Source organism: Bufo bufo, chromosome 5 (assembly GCF_905171765.1).
Source record: "Bufo bufo chromosome 5, aBufBuf1.1, whole genome shotgun sequence".
In the NCBI taxonomy this organism is placed as follows: domain Eukaryota; kingdom Metazoa; phylum Chordata; class Amphibia; order Anura; family Bufonidae; genus Bufo; species Bufo bufo.
In genome coordinates, this window is record NC_053393.1 from 195,434,951 (window position 1) to 195,450,952 (window position 16,002).

Consider the following 16,002-nt stretch of genomic DNA (forward strand, 5'->3'; position numbering starts at 1 on the left):
TATCTGGGTTTTGGCTGGCTGAGGGGGGAAAAAAAAAGTAAAATGTAGACATGTGATTCTGATTCAAAGGGAAAAAGTGAAAGCTGCAACCATTTATTACCACAAAGGGCAAACAAAATTCTAAAATTATACCTGTGTACGGAGCACTGCCGACTGCAGTGAGGAAATAGTGCAGAATAGATCAAATGTAGACTGGTGGCTTCAGAATTTTGCTACGATATTTAGCAAGCTTTGTAATACTAGTACATAAAGCACAGGTCAAAAAGTTATCAAAATATTAACTAAGCGCCCAAATCTAAAACATACGTTAGACTGCTTCAAGTCTACAAAGAGTTAAAAATTTGGAGCTTGACCAAAGTCTATGTCTGTTGCTTTGCTTGTAATTGGGCAATTGTTTGATGTCTGAAAGAAAATTATCAGCTTGTTAAGTTCCGCAATTGAAGTATTGTTAAGCAGCACGCAGTAGAAATTTATTTTGGATCCTTTAAGTTCCTTTTTTTTGTAAAATACCTTATGGTAGAAGAAACATTTTTTTTTATATAATTTTCTTTTTTTTAAAGAAAAGTAGAGAAGCCAGGTGTGACTCTAAAATAAAGCAAAAACTCCACTGATATTATTGCATATGGTTTTAATTTTACAACAGGACTGAAATATACCAAAAATATGAAAACATGTCTAAACATCAATTCCTATATTAAATATAAGATTTAAATTTTTTTAAATAAAATTACAAAGCAAAAATTTTTCCCCTATGCAAAAATACACGTACAATTCATTATTCTTGTGAGGTTAACGGGTGCAATCTCATATCTTAAAATTTCATAAGCCATTTATTGCTGAATGAAAACATTTTAATAACCCCTACATACAAAAAAAATCATATACAATGCATTATTCTTTCTTCTTATTACCACATTTTTTTTTTATATAATCTCACCCTTTATTTAGGCACTTGGGAGGTTAATTCGTGCAATATCAATGAGGTATCCTAAAATTTACTAAGCTATTTATTGTTGAATGAAAACATTTTAGTAACACCTACATATGAATTTTTTTTAATGCACCATCCATTAACGACATGTTTCAGACATTTCCTGGCAGAAATCACATTTTTAAAGTGATTTATATCATTGTTCTGTTTTTACAGCTTGCTGTTGACAAGGTGAGGTAATTCAACTACAATTTTTCCAATGTTTTTCCCTGTGTACATATAATCTACAGCCCGGAATACAGACTCCAAACCAATGAACTTGCCTTCTGGTGATTGTTCTCCACTGTCTACCTCACACACCAGTTTTCCACTGTGGTACATCTTCACCAAATCTATTAATGCTTCCTTGTATTCCGTCATATAATGGGTCAAGAAAAAACCATGAACACTTGCAGATTTGCGTAGCAAAATTGCAGGTAAAGCCCCTGAATTTATGGGCAAAATACCACTAGATGTCTGATAGCCGGAAATAAAACCAATTATGATAAGGTGACCCTTTGTTGCTAAACAGTTGACTGATGTGTCAAACATTTCCCCTCCAATAGACTCATATACAACATCTACTCCCTCTGGAATTTTTTTCTTAATAACTGAAGCCACTTTTTCAGATTTGTAGTTGATTGGGAGATCACAGCCTATAGACTTCAGGAATCCGGCCTTCTCTTCGGAAGAACATGTCCCAATAACATAGCATTTGGCATTTTTTGCAAGTTGTACGGCAAATTGTCCTGTTCCACCAGCAGCAGCAGTCACCAGGACCTTCTTTCCTTCAGACAAGTACCCAAACTCTTTGAGACTGATGTAAGCAGTAGTGCCACTGATCAGCAAAGTTAAAAGCTCTGGTTTTACTACTGGAACAGGAACAGCTATATCGGCTGGTACATTTGTATATTCAGCAAAAGAACCACTTTTCACATAAGCTACAGGTTGCCCAACTGCAAAATGTTTACTAGCACTGAGCCCTAGGGCTACTACTTCACCGATTCCTTCAAATCCAACATCAAAGGGGGGCTTTGCAGACATTTCATATCGGCCAGATGCAAAGTTTACGTCCGATGCATTGATGCCAATGTATCTAGGGGCAAGGAAAGAAAAAATGTTAAACAGTACAATTACATCTTCAAGGCACTATTATAATTTTATAACCGGTAGACAAAATTCTTACAATATGCTTGGTGTTAAAGGCTATAATAAAAGAATGAAATACAAATCTCTGCATGTAATAATGTGTAACTGCATCCCAGGAGGTCACTGATAAATCTCAATTAACCACCATAAGGAATCCAAAAAATGGCTTTATTTACTTAAAATGGTGTGCTGTACATATTAGTTGAATTACCTTTTATCTCAATTCACAACCCAAGAGATGTATATTAAACTCAAAATCCATTCAATGTTCAGTGTTCTAATATAAAGAGAGTTCCATGTTCTTTAAAGTAAAACATATAGAGTGAAATTTATCAAGGCTGCCAATGTCCCAGTTTTAGGATGTAGGCAGATCGCAAATTTTTGAGGACGTGCTATCCTCTGACTTCTTGGAGTTTCCAATGCTCATGGGTGGAACTTAGTGGAAAAGACTGGGGGCCAACACATTTAATCATGATTTGTTCAAAAATGTAGTCAATAAAGCTGATTTTGTGCAGCATGTAGCACGCCATGCTTCGAGGGTTATCCTATGCCAAAAATATGGCATCTGACTGGGCAGTCTGGAATTTTTATTTGTTTATACAGGCTGACCATTTGAAATTGCCCTGATAGGAATGCTAAAAACAAAGATGGAAAAGTGTGCCAAATACAGCTTCTAGATGAGGGGTCTGGCATCTCACCTCAATGTAGCGGGGGACAGTTTATGGCGGGTCAAAGAAGCCTATGGCCTGAAATCTATGAGGCAGTAGAATGGAGCAGGAAGTCATGGTGATGTCCATGGGGGCCTTATTTCTACTGGGGCACCATGGTGGCATAATTACTACTGGGGTACTGTGGGGGCATTATTATTGTGCAAAATAAGTAGGGCATTGCTACTAATGGGGGCACTCTTGATGGTACTACACAGGGCACTATTACCATTGAGGGCAGTCTGGAAGCACTATTACTATATGATGGGACTATTTGTATGGCAATGTTATCTTGGCACTATTGTATTTTTCGGCATCGTGGAGCAGAGTGGGCACAGTATTAGGGGCAGCAGGAAGAATATGTTGGGGAATCGGGGGGGGGGGGGGGTGATGGAAAAGTGAAGAACCTAAGATGTCTGTGTGCCAAACCCTGCAGGGACCAGATAAGACAAAGAATTTGTTGAGGCGGTCTGGTCCAAATGGAGAAGATGAGAAAAGAAAACATCTACATCAGAGGAGACATCACTGGAAGGTAACAATATTTGGTCCTATATTCTATTAACAATATCTGGTCAGGTTTGAGAACCCTGTTCTAGATAAAAGCAAGTATTAACCCAACCATACATGAGATAGCCTTTGGCCCAAAGATGGCTTTCCCATGAACATGCATAAATCAGATATGAAAACATAATTTTAAATACAGTAACCAAAAGGATTTAGTTTGTCTTTTCATAGCTGACATACTTGTCTGAATTTTTAGTGGACCAGTTTCTGTTTGGTTGTTTGCTTTTAAGGGTACTTTCACACTAGCGTTAATCTTTTCAGGTATTGAGTTCCGTTCTAGGGGTTAAATACCGGAAAAGAACTGATCAGTTTTATCCAAATGCATTCTGAATGGACAGCAATCCGTTCAGGATGCATCAGGATGTCTTCAGTTCAGTCTTTTTGACTTTTCAGGACGGAGATAATACTGCAGCATGCTGCGGTTTTATCTCTGTCCAAACATTCCGGAACACTTGTTAAAAAAATAAATGCCGGATCCGTTTTTCCCGGATGACACCGGAGACTGATCCGGCATTTCAATGCATTTGTCATATGGATCAGGATCCTGATCCATCTGACAAATGCCATCAGTTTGCATGCGTTTTGACGGATCCGCCAGGCAGTTCAGGCGATGGGAACTGACTGCCGGAATCCTCTGCCGCAAGTGTGAAAGTACCCTAAAAGTGAAAAGTCCATATACTCTTGGAGACCATTTTTTTGATTGGGGGAGGGGGATTATGTCTCTTAATTTGCTCATAAGATGGCATTTGTGGTTGCCCTAGGATCATAGGTCAGCAAACCTGTTGTGGAACAAACTCCCAGCATGCACATTTGACTGTTCTTGCAACCACCAAGTTGGTACTGGACAACAGTTGTGGTGGTGCCGATCGCTGCCGTAGGCTGCATGAATTCACTTTACATTACTCCTCAAACTGTTTACCCCATTACCCAACACTCTCATTTTCCAATATGGTAGACAAGCCACTACAAAGCAGCATGAGCTTTTTTCATCTTCCATATTACACAAGGATAGTTGCCCTTGTACTTATGACATATTGCATTGGCTGCAAGTTATACGGTAGAGGGTATATGCTATGAACTTTTTATACCTCATTCCAATGGTGCTGTAAAGGAATGAGGTCAAGGGACCGTGTAAACCATTGAACTATGCAAAAGTGATTGTCATGTTCCATTTTGTCCATTTTATCCTGAGATGCAGGAAAGACGGTGACCTTGAAGAGATGCTCCTGGTCAGCAAAAATGTTTAGATATGTTGCACGATTCAGACATTGATGGTAGTGGAGTAATGGAGATGGGAATGCTTCCTGATACCAATTGCACAGTTTACCTTTGACACCAGGCAAGATAGATTTATAGTTCCATATAGGTTTACTGCAGTTTCTTCCGAACAATGGTCATTATGTGTGCTCTACAAGATTGCACATACTTTAAATTAATTATGGCCTTTCTCATTACATGCATCCATCTTGTCATTTTCTTTTGACCTTTCACATAAACAACTAACTTTGGCCCAACAGACCCAAACTATAGTACACGGAGTCCAACTTCATTCCCTCATTCTGTAGGTTTCAATTATACTACTAATAATAATAATAGTATTAATAATTAGTGTTGAGCGAATCGAAGTTCACAAACTTCTTGGAAAATTCGATTCGCTGCGAAGCCGAATTTCCTTGTGCTTCTTGGTAATGAATAAATTTTCCCTAAAATGGCGGTAAAAAAAATTTAAAAAATCATACGCACCTCATCATTCCTGTGCGAAAAGTCCCACGCCAAATCTTGGTCACTGTGACGTATGACGTCATCATGCACAGCGCAAGATTTCGCTCTGGATCTTCAAGCAAGATGGCCACAGCGAGCTCTTCGCAATCAAATGGATGAGGCGCGTATTGATTTTTTTTTTTAACAGGTTAACCCCTGACAGCCGTCAATGGTCATATCAGATGCCGCGATCGGCGATGAACGCGGCAACTGAGGGGTTCAATGACGGGGGTGGTGCATTCGCTGTTCCCAGTCATTTGTCACAAAGCGAATTTCCTTTGTGAAATTCGGCAAAGCAGCCTAATCTAACTTATGAAAACTTTGTTCATCTCTATTAATAATACTAATAAGTAGTCTTCGGGCACCGTGCTTTGCAGTCTGCGAATTTGTAAAACACGGATGCCGGAAAGGGCGGCCCATTATAGAAATGCCTATTCTTGTCCACTATATTTTTTGCAGGGCCGCGGAACGGAAAGGATGTGGACAGCACACTGCAAAATTGCAGATCGGTTGTGGACCCATTCATACGGTCGTGTGAAAGAGCCCTTATAGCATGTTGCTAGCTCACTACACATTCATACTGACTTTCATAGAACAGTTCTTGTCCTCTTTACAATAGATGCAACTCTAAAACATCAGGTCAAAGTGTGGCAGGAGACATTCCCATCATTTCAGAACATTGTGGATTAAATTAATAATCTGGGAAGACATGCATGGTGTGCAGCTGTTCCTGACTCTCATTATTTGTCACCTTTTCAGTCGCAAACTAATATTTGACTTCTGTAATAAAGCCCTGTTCACACCAGGCTTTTGCATTCATCTGAAAGATACTGTTTTTTTTAAGATTGGAAGAAAAAAAAAAAGTACATTTAAAACAAGTTGGCTGACTTCTTTTGTACAAACACAAGATTCATCTGGATCCTCTTCTTCAGCAGGAAAAAAATAGAAGCCTTCATCATTTTGTGCATCCTGTTTAATTAGTAAATTTGATCCCCTACCCAAATAGAAAAAAAAAGTTTGACAGGGTGTAAAAACAAGGGGCAAATCTATTAAAGGGCTTATCCGGGGTCCCAAACATCCTCCTTTGTAGATTTAAAATGCTGAGACATGAAACTTAGGCTTATTGTACACGAACGTGTGCGCTCCGTGACCGCATTTGCGGATCCGCAATACACGGGCGCCGTTCCGTGGGCATTCTGCATCACGGATGCGGACCCATTCACTTCAATGGGTACGCAAATCCGGAGATGCGGAACGGAACCACTACGGAGTGGGGTTTCGTCCTGTACTTCCATTCCGCAAAAAGATAGAACATGTCCTATCTTTTTGCGGAACGGCCGGATCGCGGACCCATTAAAGTAAATGGCTCTGATCCGCTGCCCCACGGTGAGTGTTCGTGCATTGCGGCGCGCCCCATTTGTGTGCAAGAGGCCTTACTCATGGAATGCCATCAGCCAGGATCCCCTGCAACTCGCCACCCATGTAAAAAATTTCACAAATTTTTTTTTTTTTTCAAGTTTACAAAGCAGGCCTCTCTCTATCAATGTAAAGATGCCTAAGTGACCAAATGGTTCACTCTCCCAGCTCTGTCTATATTTAGTTTTGGTTTAAAACTAAGATAAAACAGAAAAAAAAACACTGCAACTGCATTGTGTGAACAAGGCTGTAAAGATCTATTAAAAGGCATGATCAAGAACAAGCCATAGGAATGCTAGTTCCCAATAAATGGCCTATATAATTGCCCGATCTCCCTGGGGAATGATCAATAGAACTGAATATGGAAGGAACAAGTGCAGTAGCGATCATTCCTCCCACATTCAGTTTGCATCGGCCTGTATTATCCGAGCGCTGATGGGTGGGATGATATTCATCGATGCTCACACTGCCCTAACATCAGTGTAATAAATAGGTCGATTCAAACACAATGCAGTGGCGTCTAGGTGTCAGGGGTGCAGGTAGGTTGTCGACTGACATATCCTGTTCACAATTTTAAATATATTTTTTCACTGCAATAGGCATGTTCGATGTGAACCTGTCCAACAATTCTGAGTAAAAATTATACAAAACCAAGAATATGCTACCGTAAAATATTTATACTAAAAATCCATGTATGAAAAATGAATGGAAAATCCCTTTGCACCGTGTGAACCCAGTGCTAGGTGGGTATATGGGGGCAGAGAATGGATCACTGCATAATTTCCCAATAAATTAAATTGGGGAAACTGATATTAATGTTGTAAAATCTAGATAATAATGGAATTAAGAAAGTTACCGCAAAAAGACAATCGTCGTCTTCACTATATATACACTAAGGCATGAAAAAGAATGATGTAGTTTGATTATCCAAGAAGATATTTATTTCAGGTCTCACAGAATATTACATATTTCCAAAAGTGTCTAGAATTTGTTGGATTTGACGTTCCTGTATTTTCGATGGGCCTCACAGATTAGGAGGAGAATCAGAAAATCTACCCTACATTGTGGTGCGCCACCAAGACATTAATGTATGGAAGAATGGGTATGCTACGCAAATAAGGTACAGCACCATAATGCAGTAGCCCAATGGCACTGACCGCGGGTGGCCATTTTAACAAATCTGTATCAGTTCCCTATGTATGCTCTTGTAAAGCATATAAAAAGGTACGCCACATGGTCTGGTTTCCTGATGCGGATTTGGAAGCCAAAACCAGGAGTGGATCATAAAAGAAGAGAAAGTATAAAAAAAAAACAGACACGACTTTTTGAATTCACTGGTTTTGGCTTAGGGAACCTGACCGTGTGGCCAGCCCTAAGAGGGTGCACCAAATCCCCTAACATGGTACATATCCGTTTTGGACTTAGGGGCATTGACAGTACATTTTCACAAGTTACTCCTCTACTTAAATGGAACATAATGTTTTACCAACACAAATGATAAACTAAAAAAAGAGATGTAACTGCACTGATGAATCCAACCAAATCCAAAGAGACATTAGAAAATAATAGACTCTGCAGTCCAATCTTTGAAAAACTTAGTAAAATTTTGGGTTATGGATGTGATTGACTTAAAAGAATCATTATTTATGGGTTAATGCAAAAACAGCAGATCCTTCTGGAATGTATGTATGTATGTATACTATAGATGATAGTAATGAACAGCGGTGCACCACCAATGAGGCCAGGTGAGGCGATCGCCTCAGGCAGCACCAGAAGGGGCATGGGCATTGAGCATTTTCATTGTGGTAAAGGGGTTAGGTTCCGAAATATGTGTGTGTGTGTGGGGGGGGTCGCCATTTCAACTTTTACCTCAGGCAGCAGAAAGGTTAGGTGCACCCCTGGTAATGGATTCATTCTTACATATTACATAACGCAAATAGTGAGTAATTCTGGGCTACTAGGGGTGAATACAGCGCTATGGAATATGTTGGTGCTAAACAAATAAAAAGGATGAACGATTATGGTCAAATACACAGGATCCAAATATTTGGTTGCAACCATCAAGATAGAATTCTACTATACATGTGCTATCATATGCTAAATAATGCGACTACAGGGAGATGCATCCATAACTATTAACCCTCTACAGGGTTGTATTTCAAGCTGGCCTGATACTCTATATATAGTATACAGACACACCCGGGACTGAGTGACCAGAGGGAACACTCCCATTCCACCCAGAGAAAGGGGGCGGGGGGCTAAGGAAGCTGGTGGAGGGGGGAGACGTAGGGGCACAGCAGATTAACCCACATAGTGTTTGAAGTGTCAGCAAACAAGCTGCAGGCACCTTCCACTGTAAAAGGGGTTAATTGCTGGGAAATAGTAATAAATCACAGCCCGGTATGCCCAACTTTTGTTTGCACCTTCCTCGACAATGATAGGTCACTAAAAGAAAGGTTAATTTAATTTCTGGGATTTACATAACCAAAACTGGAAGAAGAAAAAAAAAAAAAAAAAAAGTGTATAATAATAGAAACCATGCATTAAACCGAATGAATAGTCGGCAGCAAATTACATTTATTAAAAGCAATTGTGAGCGATAAAATCAGGAAGGTAACAGAGGAGGGGGGGGGGTTCTAGGTTACAGAGCTAGCACTTTTCACGCAGATCTAGAAAGCACAAAACGACTTCCACTGTCAGAATCTGTTCTTTTCTTCGTGTCTAAACAAAGCAGATCCGAATCAAATTGAATATATGTAGACTTGGAAGGGAGAGCGAAGAGTTGGTACATACAACATCCGAATACATGTACCGAGGCCAAAAACAATCAAGACCTGTCTTCATCACAGGAAAGTTATGGGCAAGAAATTCCTCTCCTTCATGGGTGAAAAGCATGGTATTAGCATAGGCAACATGAAGCTCATTGAAAGTGGACAGGAATAACTTCAGGTAGCCATCAGCCGATAAGAGGTCACGTTCTTGAGGTTGCCTCCAGGTATGGCTTTCAACTAGGCAACTATCACAAACTCCCTCAGCTCTCTCCTTCCATACTTCCAAGGGGTTATGGGACATCTAACAAGGCAGGATCAAAATAATGAATACAACCATGTGTTAAAATGCCGGCTGACCCCCTCGAGAAGGAATGCTTCTATTAGTGTAGTCATTGTGGAGGAAATGCTTCAGAATACCCACGAGTGGCATAGATTTGTATCAAACATATGATCCATCCCTCTCAGTACTTACCATCCTGCTAAATTACTGCCTAAAACGTGTGATCATTTGGCGTTTGTATAAGGGTACATGCACACGAACGTTGTTTGTTTCCGTGTCCTTTCCAGGTTTTTTTTGCGGATAGGATGCGGACCCATTCATTTCAATGGGTCCGCAAAAGATGCGGACAGCCCACCGCCTGCTATCCGCATGTCCGTTCCGTAGCCCCGCAAAAAAATAGAACATGTCCTATTCTTGTCCATTTTAGGCATTGTTACAATGGATCCGAAAAAAAATATATATATAAAAATATTTTTTTTTTAAATGGCAATTTGCGGAGCGCAAAACACATACGGTCGTGTGCATGTAGCGTAAAACTGTACATTTATTGTGTCCATTTAAGAGGTGAAAAACATATCTGTAGGCGGTCATTAAGCCGCACTTTGTAATAAAGGCAACTTTCCTTTCTATCTAATGTACGCGTTTTTAATAAATTTACCGTACGTTTCCTTCATAATTGTAAACATTTCTAAAATGACAGTCAATTCTAAAACTGGCACAATGAAAAAAATATATATATATTAATTGGTACTAGTAATATGTGCACAGTTAATTACAATTGCTCGCACATTTTGAAGGAAAATCAGCAAGCCTATGAAAGTCGTTAAACTGCGTAATTATGTAATCACTTAAATTTCATTCCGAATCTCTGGTCTTTATGGTGAAATTATTTTTAAGGCAATTATATTGTGAACGGACATGGAGGAGGTGGTGTTGTTTGTCCACCAGGATTATTTATATCGGTCTATGCCAACATCTAAGTGTAGTAGATCTGATAGTACAGGTTACCCACATTCGTCTCAGCAATTGTTTGCTTAGAGAGAGACCTTGAAATAAAATTGTGTGTGTATATATAAAAAAAAAAAAAAAGGTATATATGAAAAAAAGAGTGGAAATGATCAACAAGGTATGAAACCCGATTATGGATGTGAAATATTTTAAAACAAAAATAATTTATAAAAGCAACTTTTATCTTCAATGCCAATACCAAAAAAACGTATAAAAATAGGTCTCCCATACAAGTGATTGTTAGAGAAAATATTATCAGCGTTAAAGCATTCAAATTTGTTCCAAAAAATGTTTTATACTAATTGAAATGAGAAAAACGTGAAAGAGGACAAGAAGAAGAATTCAGGGCATCCTGTATTCAGAGGGACCAGTCGGGAGGTTAGCTTAGGATCACTATCTTGTAAGAAAATGGCGACTTACCCAAGGTGCTTCTATGTCATGTAGAAAAGGCGGCAAAGCTATGCCACACCCTTTTTTTTCCTCAGGGGGTCCTTGTTATAGATTAATATGTAAAGTGTAAAATTATATATATATATATATATATAATTTTATTGTGTATATTATATATTTTTTTCTACACACATTTTTTTAAGTTTTGCTAAGATACTGTTTTATCGTGGAACCCTTATGTACAATCACAAACGACGGATAAACTGGAGGCAAAAAGTTGGCACTGAGATTAAACAGTTAATTGTGAGGACGGTCCAGATATTTTAGTATTTTTTTTCTTCCTTTGGGTGGTGTATGGGTCTTAAAACTATAAAACTGTCCTCCCTGGGACCATGCAAGTATAAGGATGGATGAAAATATTCCCATTTGCTATGGAAAAAAAAAATTACCTCAGAAACTAACAAACAAGACGTGTGTGAACATTAGCTCCCATTGTTATTGCATCAGTAACACATATAGGACGTTTAAGGTCAGTGCTAATGAGGAAGACCTTAACCTGTAGGTCTCTCTTTACCCCTCATTCACACATGTTATTGTGGATTCGAAAAACCTAGCTTGGCTCCGACGCCTAGTAGCAAAGGGTTAACGTTTTAAAAATGCAAGATATTTTATAGTACATAGCTTTTAATAAATCACAATGAGCCAGAAAATCCACTGATAATAATAAACACCTAAGACATTGAAATGCTTGGGTTACTTCTGCCTTCCTGCCTGTAGGATGCGTCTCTTAGGGGTAAGGAAGGCGACGGTCAGAGAAACAACTGGGCGAGGGCACAGGTTACAGGCACCCTGAGGGGGATCACCCACTGCAGGGTTCCCCAACTCTCCCACAGAATGAATACCTGAGGTAAATCCTGATGGATGGACACCAATTATATCAGCTGCTCAATACTAAGGAAATCCTGAGAACATGAGCGGCAGGTGGGCCCTGAGGACCCCTCACTCTTCACGATACTGGGAGGGACGTTGGGTTATCAGTCCGGCCACTCCATATCTGCATCACACCCCTCCCACTAAATATACTATTCCTGCATGCCAGGTAAGAAAAAGTGCCTTGTCATCTGGCAGCTAGACAGAAGTGTCAGGGCGTTCGTCTGTACAAGGCGGAACCTGGCAGGGTGCTGAAAAGAATGATGGTAAAATAAAATTAACAGTCGCCAGATGGCGGCGGGTCCAACTTATTTTGGGATCACAGGAAGGAAAAGAATGAAGCTGGCCTGTGAGGGATAGAAACAAAACAGGGGAGGTGAAACTTTTCTACTGTGGACACACGTGCCACGCTGTAAACAGTGCAGGATGGGGATTGTAGTGCAGAGGCCTGCTGAACTGCATCAATAGGCCGCAGTCTGCTGCTGCCCAGGTATAGGTGGAATACAGGAATACATTGCTTACCGGTTCCTGACGAGGAGCTCTCCATCCCCTGGAACTGGCACTGGCACATTGGGCATTAAAGTAACTGCCTTTTTGAAGTCAGGGCTCAGCTGAGTGACCACCAGCTTTTTCATAAAGGTGGGGATAGAAGAGCCATGAAAATCCACAAAGTGGTGGGAGTAAGACATGTCCACAATGGGCCGAGCGGCACAGATGGGTGGCCAGGTTGGTTTGCGGTGCCAGCCTTGAGCCAGCACTGCTCTGACACGCAGAAAGCTCATGCCTGTGGCTGCACTTTGCCCCTGGAGCAGGTCGTCTCCGGCACCCCGGCTGCTGCACTTTGCCCCTTGGAGCAGGCCGGCTCCCGCTGCACTCTACCCCTGTTGCAGGCCGGCTCCGGCTGCTGCACTCTACCCCTGGAGCACCCCGGCTCCGGCTGCACTCTACCCCTGTTGCAGGCCGGCTCCGGCACTCTACCCCTGGAGCACCCCGGCTCCGGCACTCTACCCCTGGAGCACCCGGCTGCTGCTGCACTCTACCCCTGTTGCAGGCCGGCTCCGGTACTCTACCCCTGTTGCAGGCCGGCTCCGGCACCCCGGCTGCTGCTGCACTCTACCCCTGTTGCAGGCCGGCTCCGGCTGCTGCTGCACAGGCTAGGGGGAAGCACTATGCAATCGAAACAAATAATTAGGCGGGTCTCCGAGCGCAGACCTGACACAGCCTTGCTGTTGCCGCGTCCCTCCCACCCTTTTCTTTCCTACGAAGGAAAGTGGAGAGCAAAAAAAAAAAGCCCCAGCCGCCAAACCCCCCGGAGCGGATCTTCTTCCCCTGCACCGTCACTAAACTGAAACAGGAAGAAAGTTGGGCTCCGGCTCCAAACCTCCCACTGCAGATCCTACAGCCGTAATCGCACTTCCTTCACTAATCTGAATGGGCAGTTGTTTATTTCCTCGCCCAATACCAAGCAAATGGCCCAGAGAAAGAACCGCGCGGCAAACTTCTCAGCGCGGATTGTACCCATTAACCCCTGGCATGTAGGGAACACGGTGCCAACAATGGAGCCTGAAAGGGTCTCTTGTCTGTGGTGGAAACGTGCAGTTTGTTTGTGGGGAGGGGGCGTTGCCTTTCGTCAGAGATGGACATGAAGTAGTTAATGGTTGCATGCCCCGGTCAGGACAGGGTTTGCCCCCCGGTAAGTCCCTCCTCCTCCCATGTGAAGGTGATACGGCCAGCTGCTGGGGGAAGCCTCTCTACATCAAAGCGGCCTCCGCTGTGGGGCCCATTGGTAGAGGAAGGCTGCACGTGTCTGTGTGGGACAGCTCCGGCAGTAACCCCTTCCTCGCTGGGCTCGGCGCGGTCACGTGACCCGAAGGCTTTGCCTGGCTGCATTAACTGTTTCACCACCACCACGCTGCCTTCCCCAGCATAACATGTGACCTTTAGATCACTGTCAACACTTTCCAGGGAGAGGAACCAGCAGAAATCAGCTCCTTCCAGCGATGAGCAATTAGGCTGGAATACCAATAGCTAATTACTTCCCATGAATTCTTCTATACACGGGGATCAGGCTGGGGAACAGAAGAAGCTCAGGTTCACATGCTGCAGAAAACCCAAGGGATAAGCAGTATAAAACATCAGGGTCACCTCATATACCATATAGCTGATATAAGGACTGTCCTGTACTGATGTCAATAATACCGCCATACCATACCCTGAAAGGGATAAGGAGTATAAAACATCAGCATCACCTCATATAGCTGATATAAGGACTGTCCTGTACTGATGTCAATAATACCGCCATACCATACCCTGAAAGGGATAAGCAGTATAAAACACCAGGGTCACCTCATATACACTATAGCTGATATATGGACTGTCCTGTACTAATGTCAATAATACCGCCATACCATACCCTTAAAGGGATAAGCAGTATAAAACATCAGGGTCACCTCATATAGCTGATATAAGGACTGTCCTGTACTGATGTCAATAATACCGCCATACCATACCCTGAAAGGGCTAAGGAGTATAAAACATCAGGGTCACCTCATATACAGTATAGCTGATATAAGGACTGTCCTGTACTGATGTCAATAATACCGCCATACCATACCCTGAAAGGGCTAAGGAGTATAAAACATCAGGGTCACCTCATATACAGTATAGCTGATATAAGGACTGTCCTGTACTGATGTCAATAATACCGCCATACCATACCCTGAAAGGGATAAGCAGTATAAAACACCAGGGTCACCTCATATACACTATAGCTGATATATGGACTGTCCTGTACTAATGTCAATAATACCGCCATACCATACCCTTAAAGGGATAAGCAGTATAAAACATCAGGGTCACCTCATATAGCTGATATAAGGACTGTCCTGTACTGATGTCAATAATACCGCCATACCATACCCTGAAAGGGCTAAGGAGTATAAAACATCAGAGTCACCTCATATACAGTATAGCTGATATAAGGACTGTTCTGTACTGATGTCAATAATACCGCCATACCATACCCTGAAAGGGATAAGGAGTATAAAACATCAGCATCACCTCATATAGCTGATATAAGGACTGTCCTGTACTGATGTCAATAATACCGCCATACCATACCCTGAAAGGGCTAAGGAGTATAAAACATCAGGGTCACCCCATATACCATACAGCTGAAATAAGGACTGTCCTGTACTGATGTCAATAATACCGCCATACCATACCCTGAAAGGGCTAAGGAGTATAAAACATCAGAGTCATCTCATATACCATATAGCTGATATAAGGACTGTCCTGTAATGATGTCAATAATACCGCCATACCATACCCTGAAAGGGCTAAGGAGTATAAAACATCAGCATCACCTCATATAGCTGATATAAGGACTGTCCTGTACTGATATCAATAATACCGCCATACCATTCTCTTAAAGGGTTAAGGAGTGTAAAACATCTGTGTCACCCTATATACAGTATACCAGTGGTGGCGAACCTATGGCACGGGTGCCAGAGGCGGCACTCAGAGCCCTCTCTGTGGGCACCCGCACCCTGGAGAAAGTCTATGGTGTACCAATATGGCTTAGACTTTTCCTGCCATTCATCAGCGCAGGACGCACTATGGACAGCACAGGCAGTCCACTGAATGTAGGCAGGGTATTATAGCTAAATGATAAAGTACATGGAAGATACACTATACTGGACTGTAGTATTCAGGGTGAATTACCGTGTTGGCACTTTGCGATAAATAAGTGGGTTTTGGGTTGCAGTTTGGGCACTCGGTCTCTAAAAGGTTCGCCATCACTGCAGTATACAGTATAGCTGATTTAAGGACTGTCCTGTACTATTGTCATTAATACTGCCATACCATACCCTTAAAGGGATAAGGAGTATAAAACATCACTGCCATCTCATATACAGTATAGCTGATGTAAGTACTGTCATGTACTGATTTGATTAATACTGCCATACTCTGAAAGGGTTAAGGAGTATAAAACATCAGCATAACCTAATATACAATACAGCTGATATAAGGACTGTCATGTACTGATGTCATTAA

The 16,002-nt window shown here is 41.7% G+C and overlaps 1 protein-coding gene across 6 annotated transcripts; it reads right to left on the minus strand.

Annotated features, from left to right (window-relative positions):
* Positions 1-611: 611 nt before the first annotated feature.
* ZADH2 (zinc binding alcohol dehydrogenase domain containing 2) lies at positions 612-13,139 on the minus strand. 6 transcript variants are annotated; one of them, XM_040432234.1, is made up of 4 exons: positions 12,966-13,086; positions 12,871-12,920; positions 12,469-12,815; positions 612-2,066 (listed from the first exon to the last, which is right to left on the minus strand). In XM_040432234.1, exons 3-4 carry the CDS (start codon positions 12,726-12,728, stop codon positions 1,142-1,144), a joined length of 1,185 nt encoding a protein of 394 aa, XP_040288168.1. In that variant the 5' UTR covers positions 12,729-12,815; positions 12,871-12,920; positions 12,966-13,086; the 3' UTR covers positions 612-1,141. The 6 variants fall into 6 exon arrangements, with proteins under 6 accessions (XP_040288168.1, XP_040288167.1, XP_040288170.1 ...); XM_040432233.1 differs by having other exon boundaries at positions 12,469-12,812; positions 12,868-12,920; XM_040432236.1 differs by having other exon boundaries at positions 12,469-12,784; positions 12,885-12,920; positions 12,966-13,030.
* Positions 13,140-16,002: the final 2,863 nt, after the last annotated feature.

What these genes read in the sequence shown, in the direction of transcription:
- ZADH2 (XM_040432238.1), bottom strand. Translation starts at nt 12,728, where the DNA reads ATGAGCTTTCTGCGTGTCAGAGCAGTGCTGGCTCAAGGCTGGCACCGC. An exon ending in GAGCTCCTCGTCAGGAACCG is followed by an intron (nt 2,067 to 12,468) that starts GTAAGCAATGTA and finishes CCTTGCCCCTAG; the next exon opens with ATACATTGGCATCAATGCAT.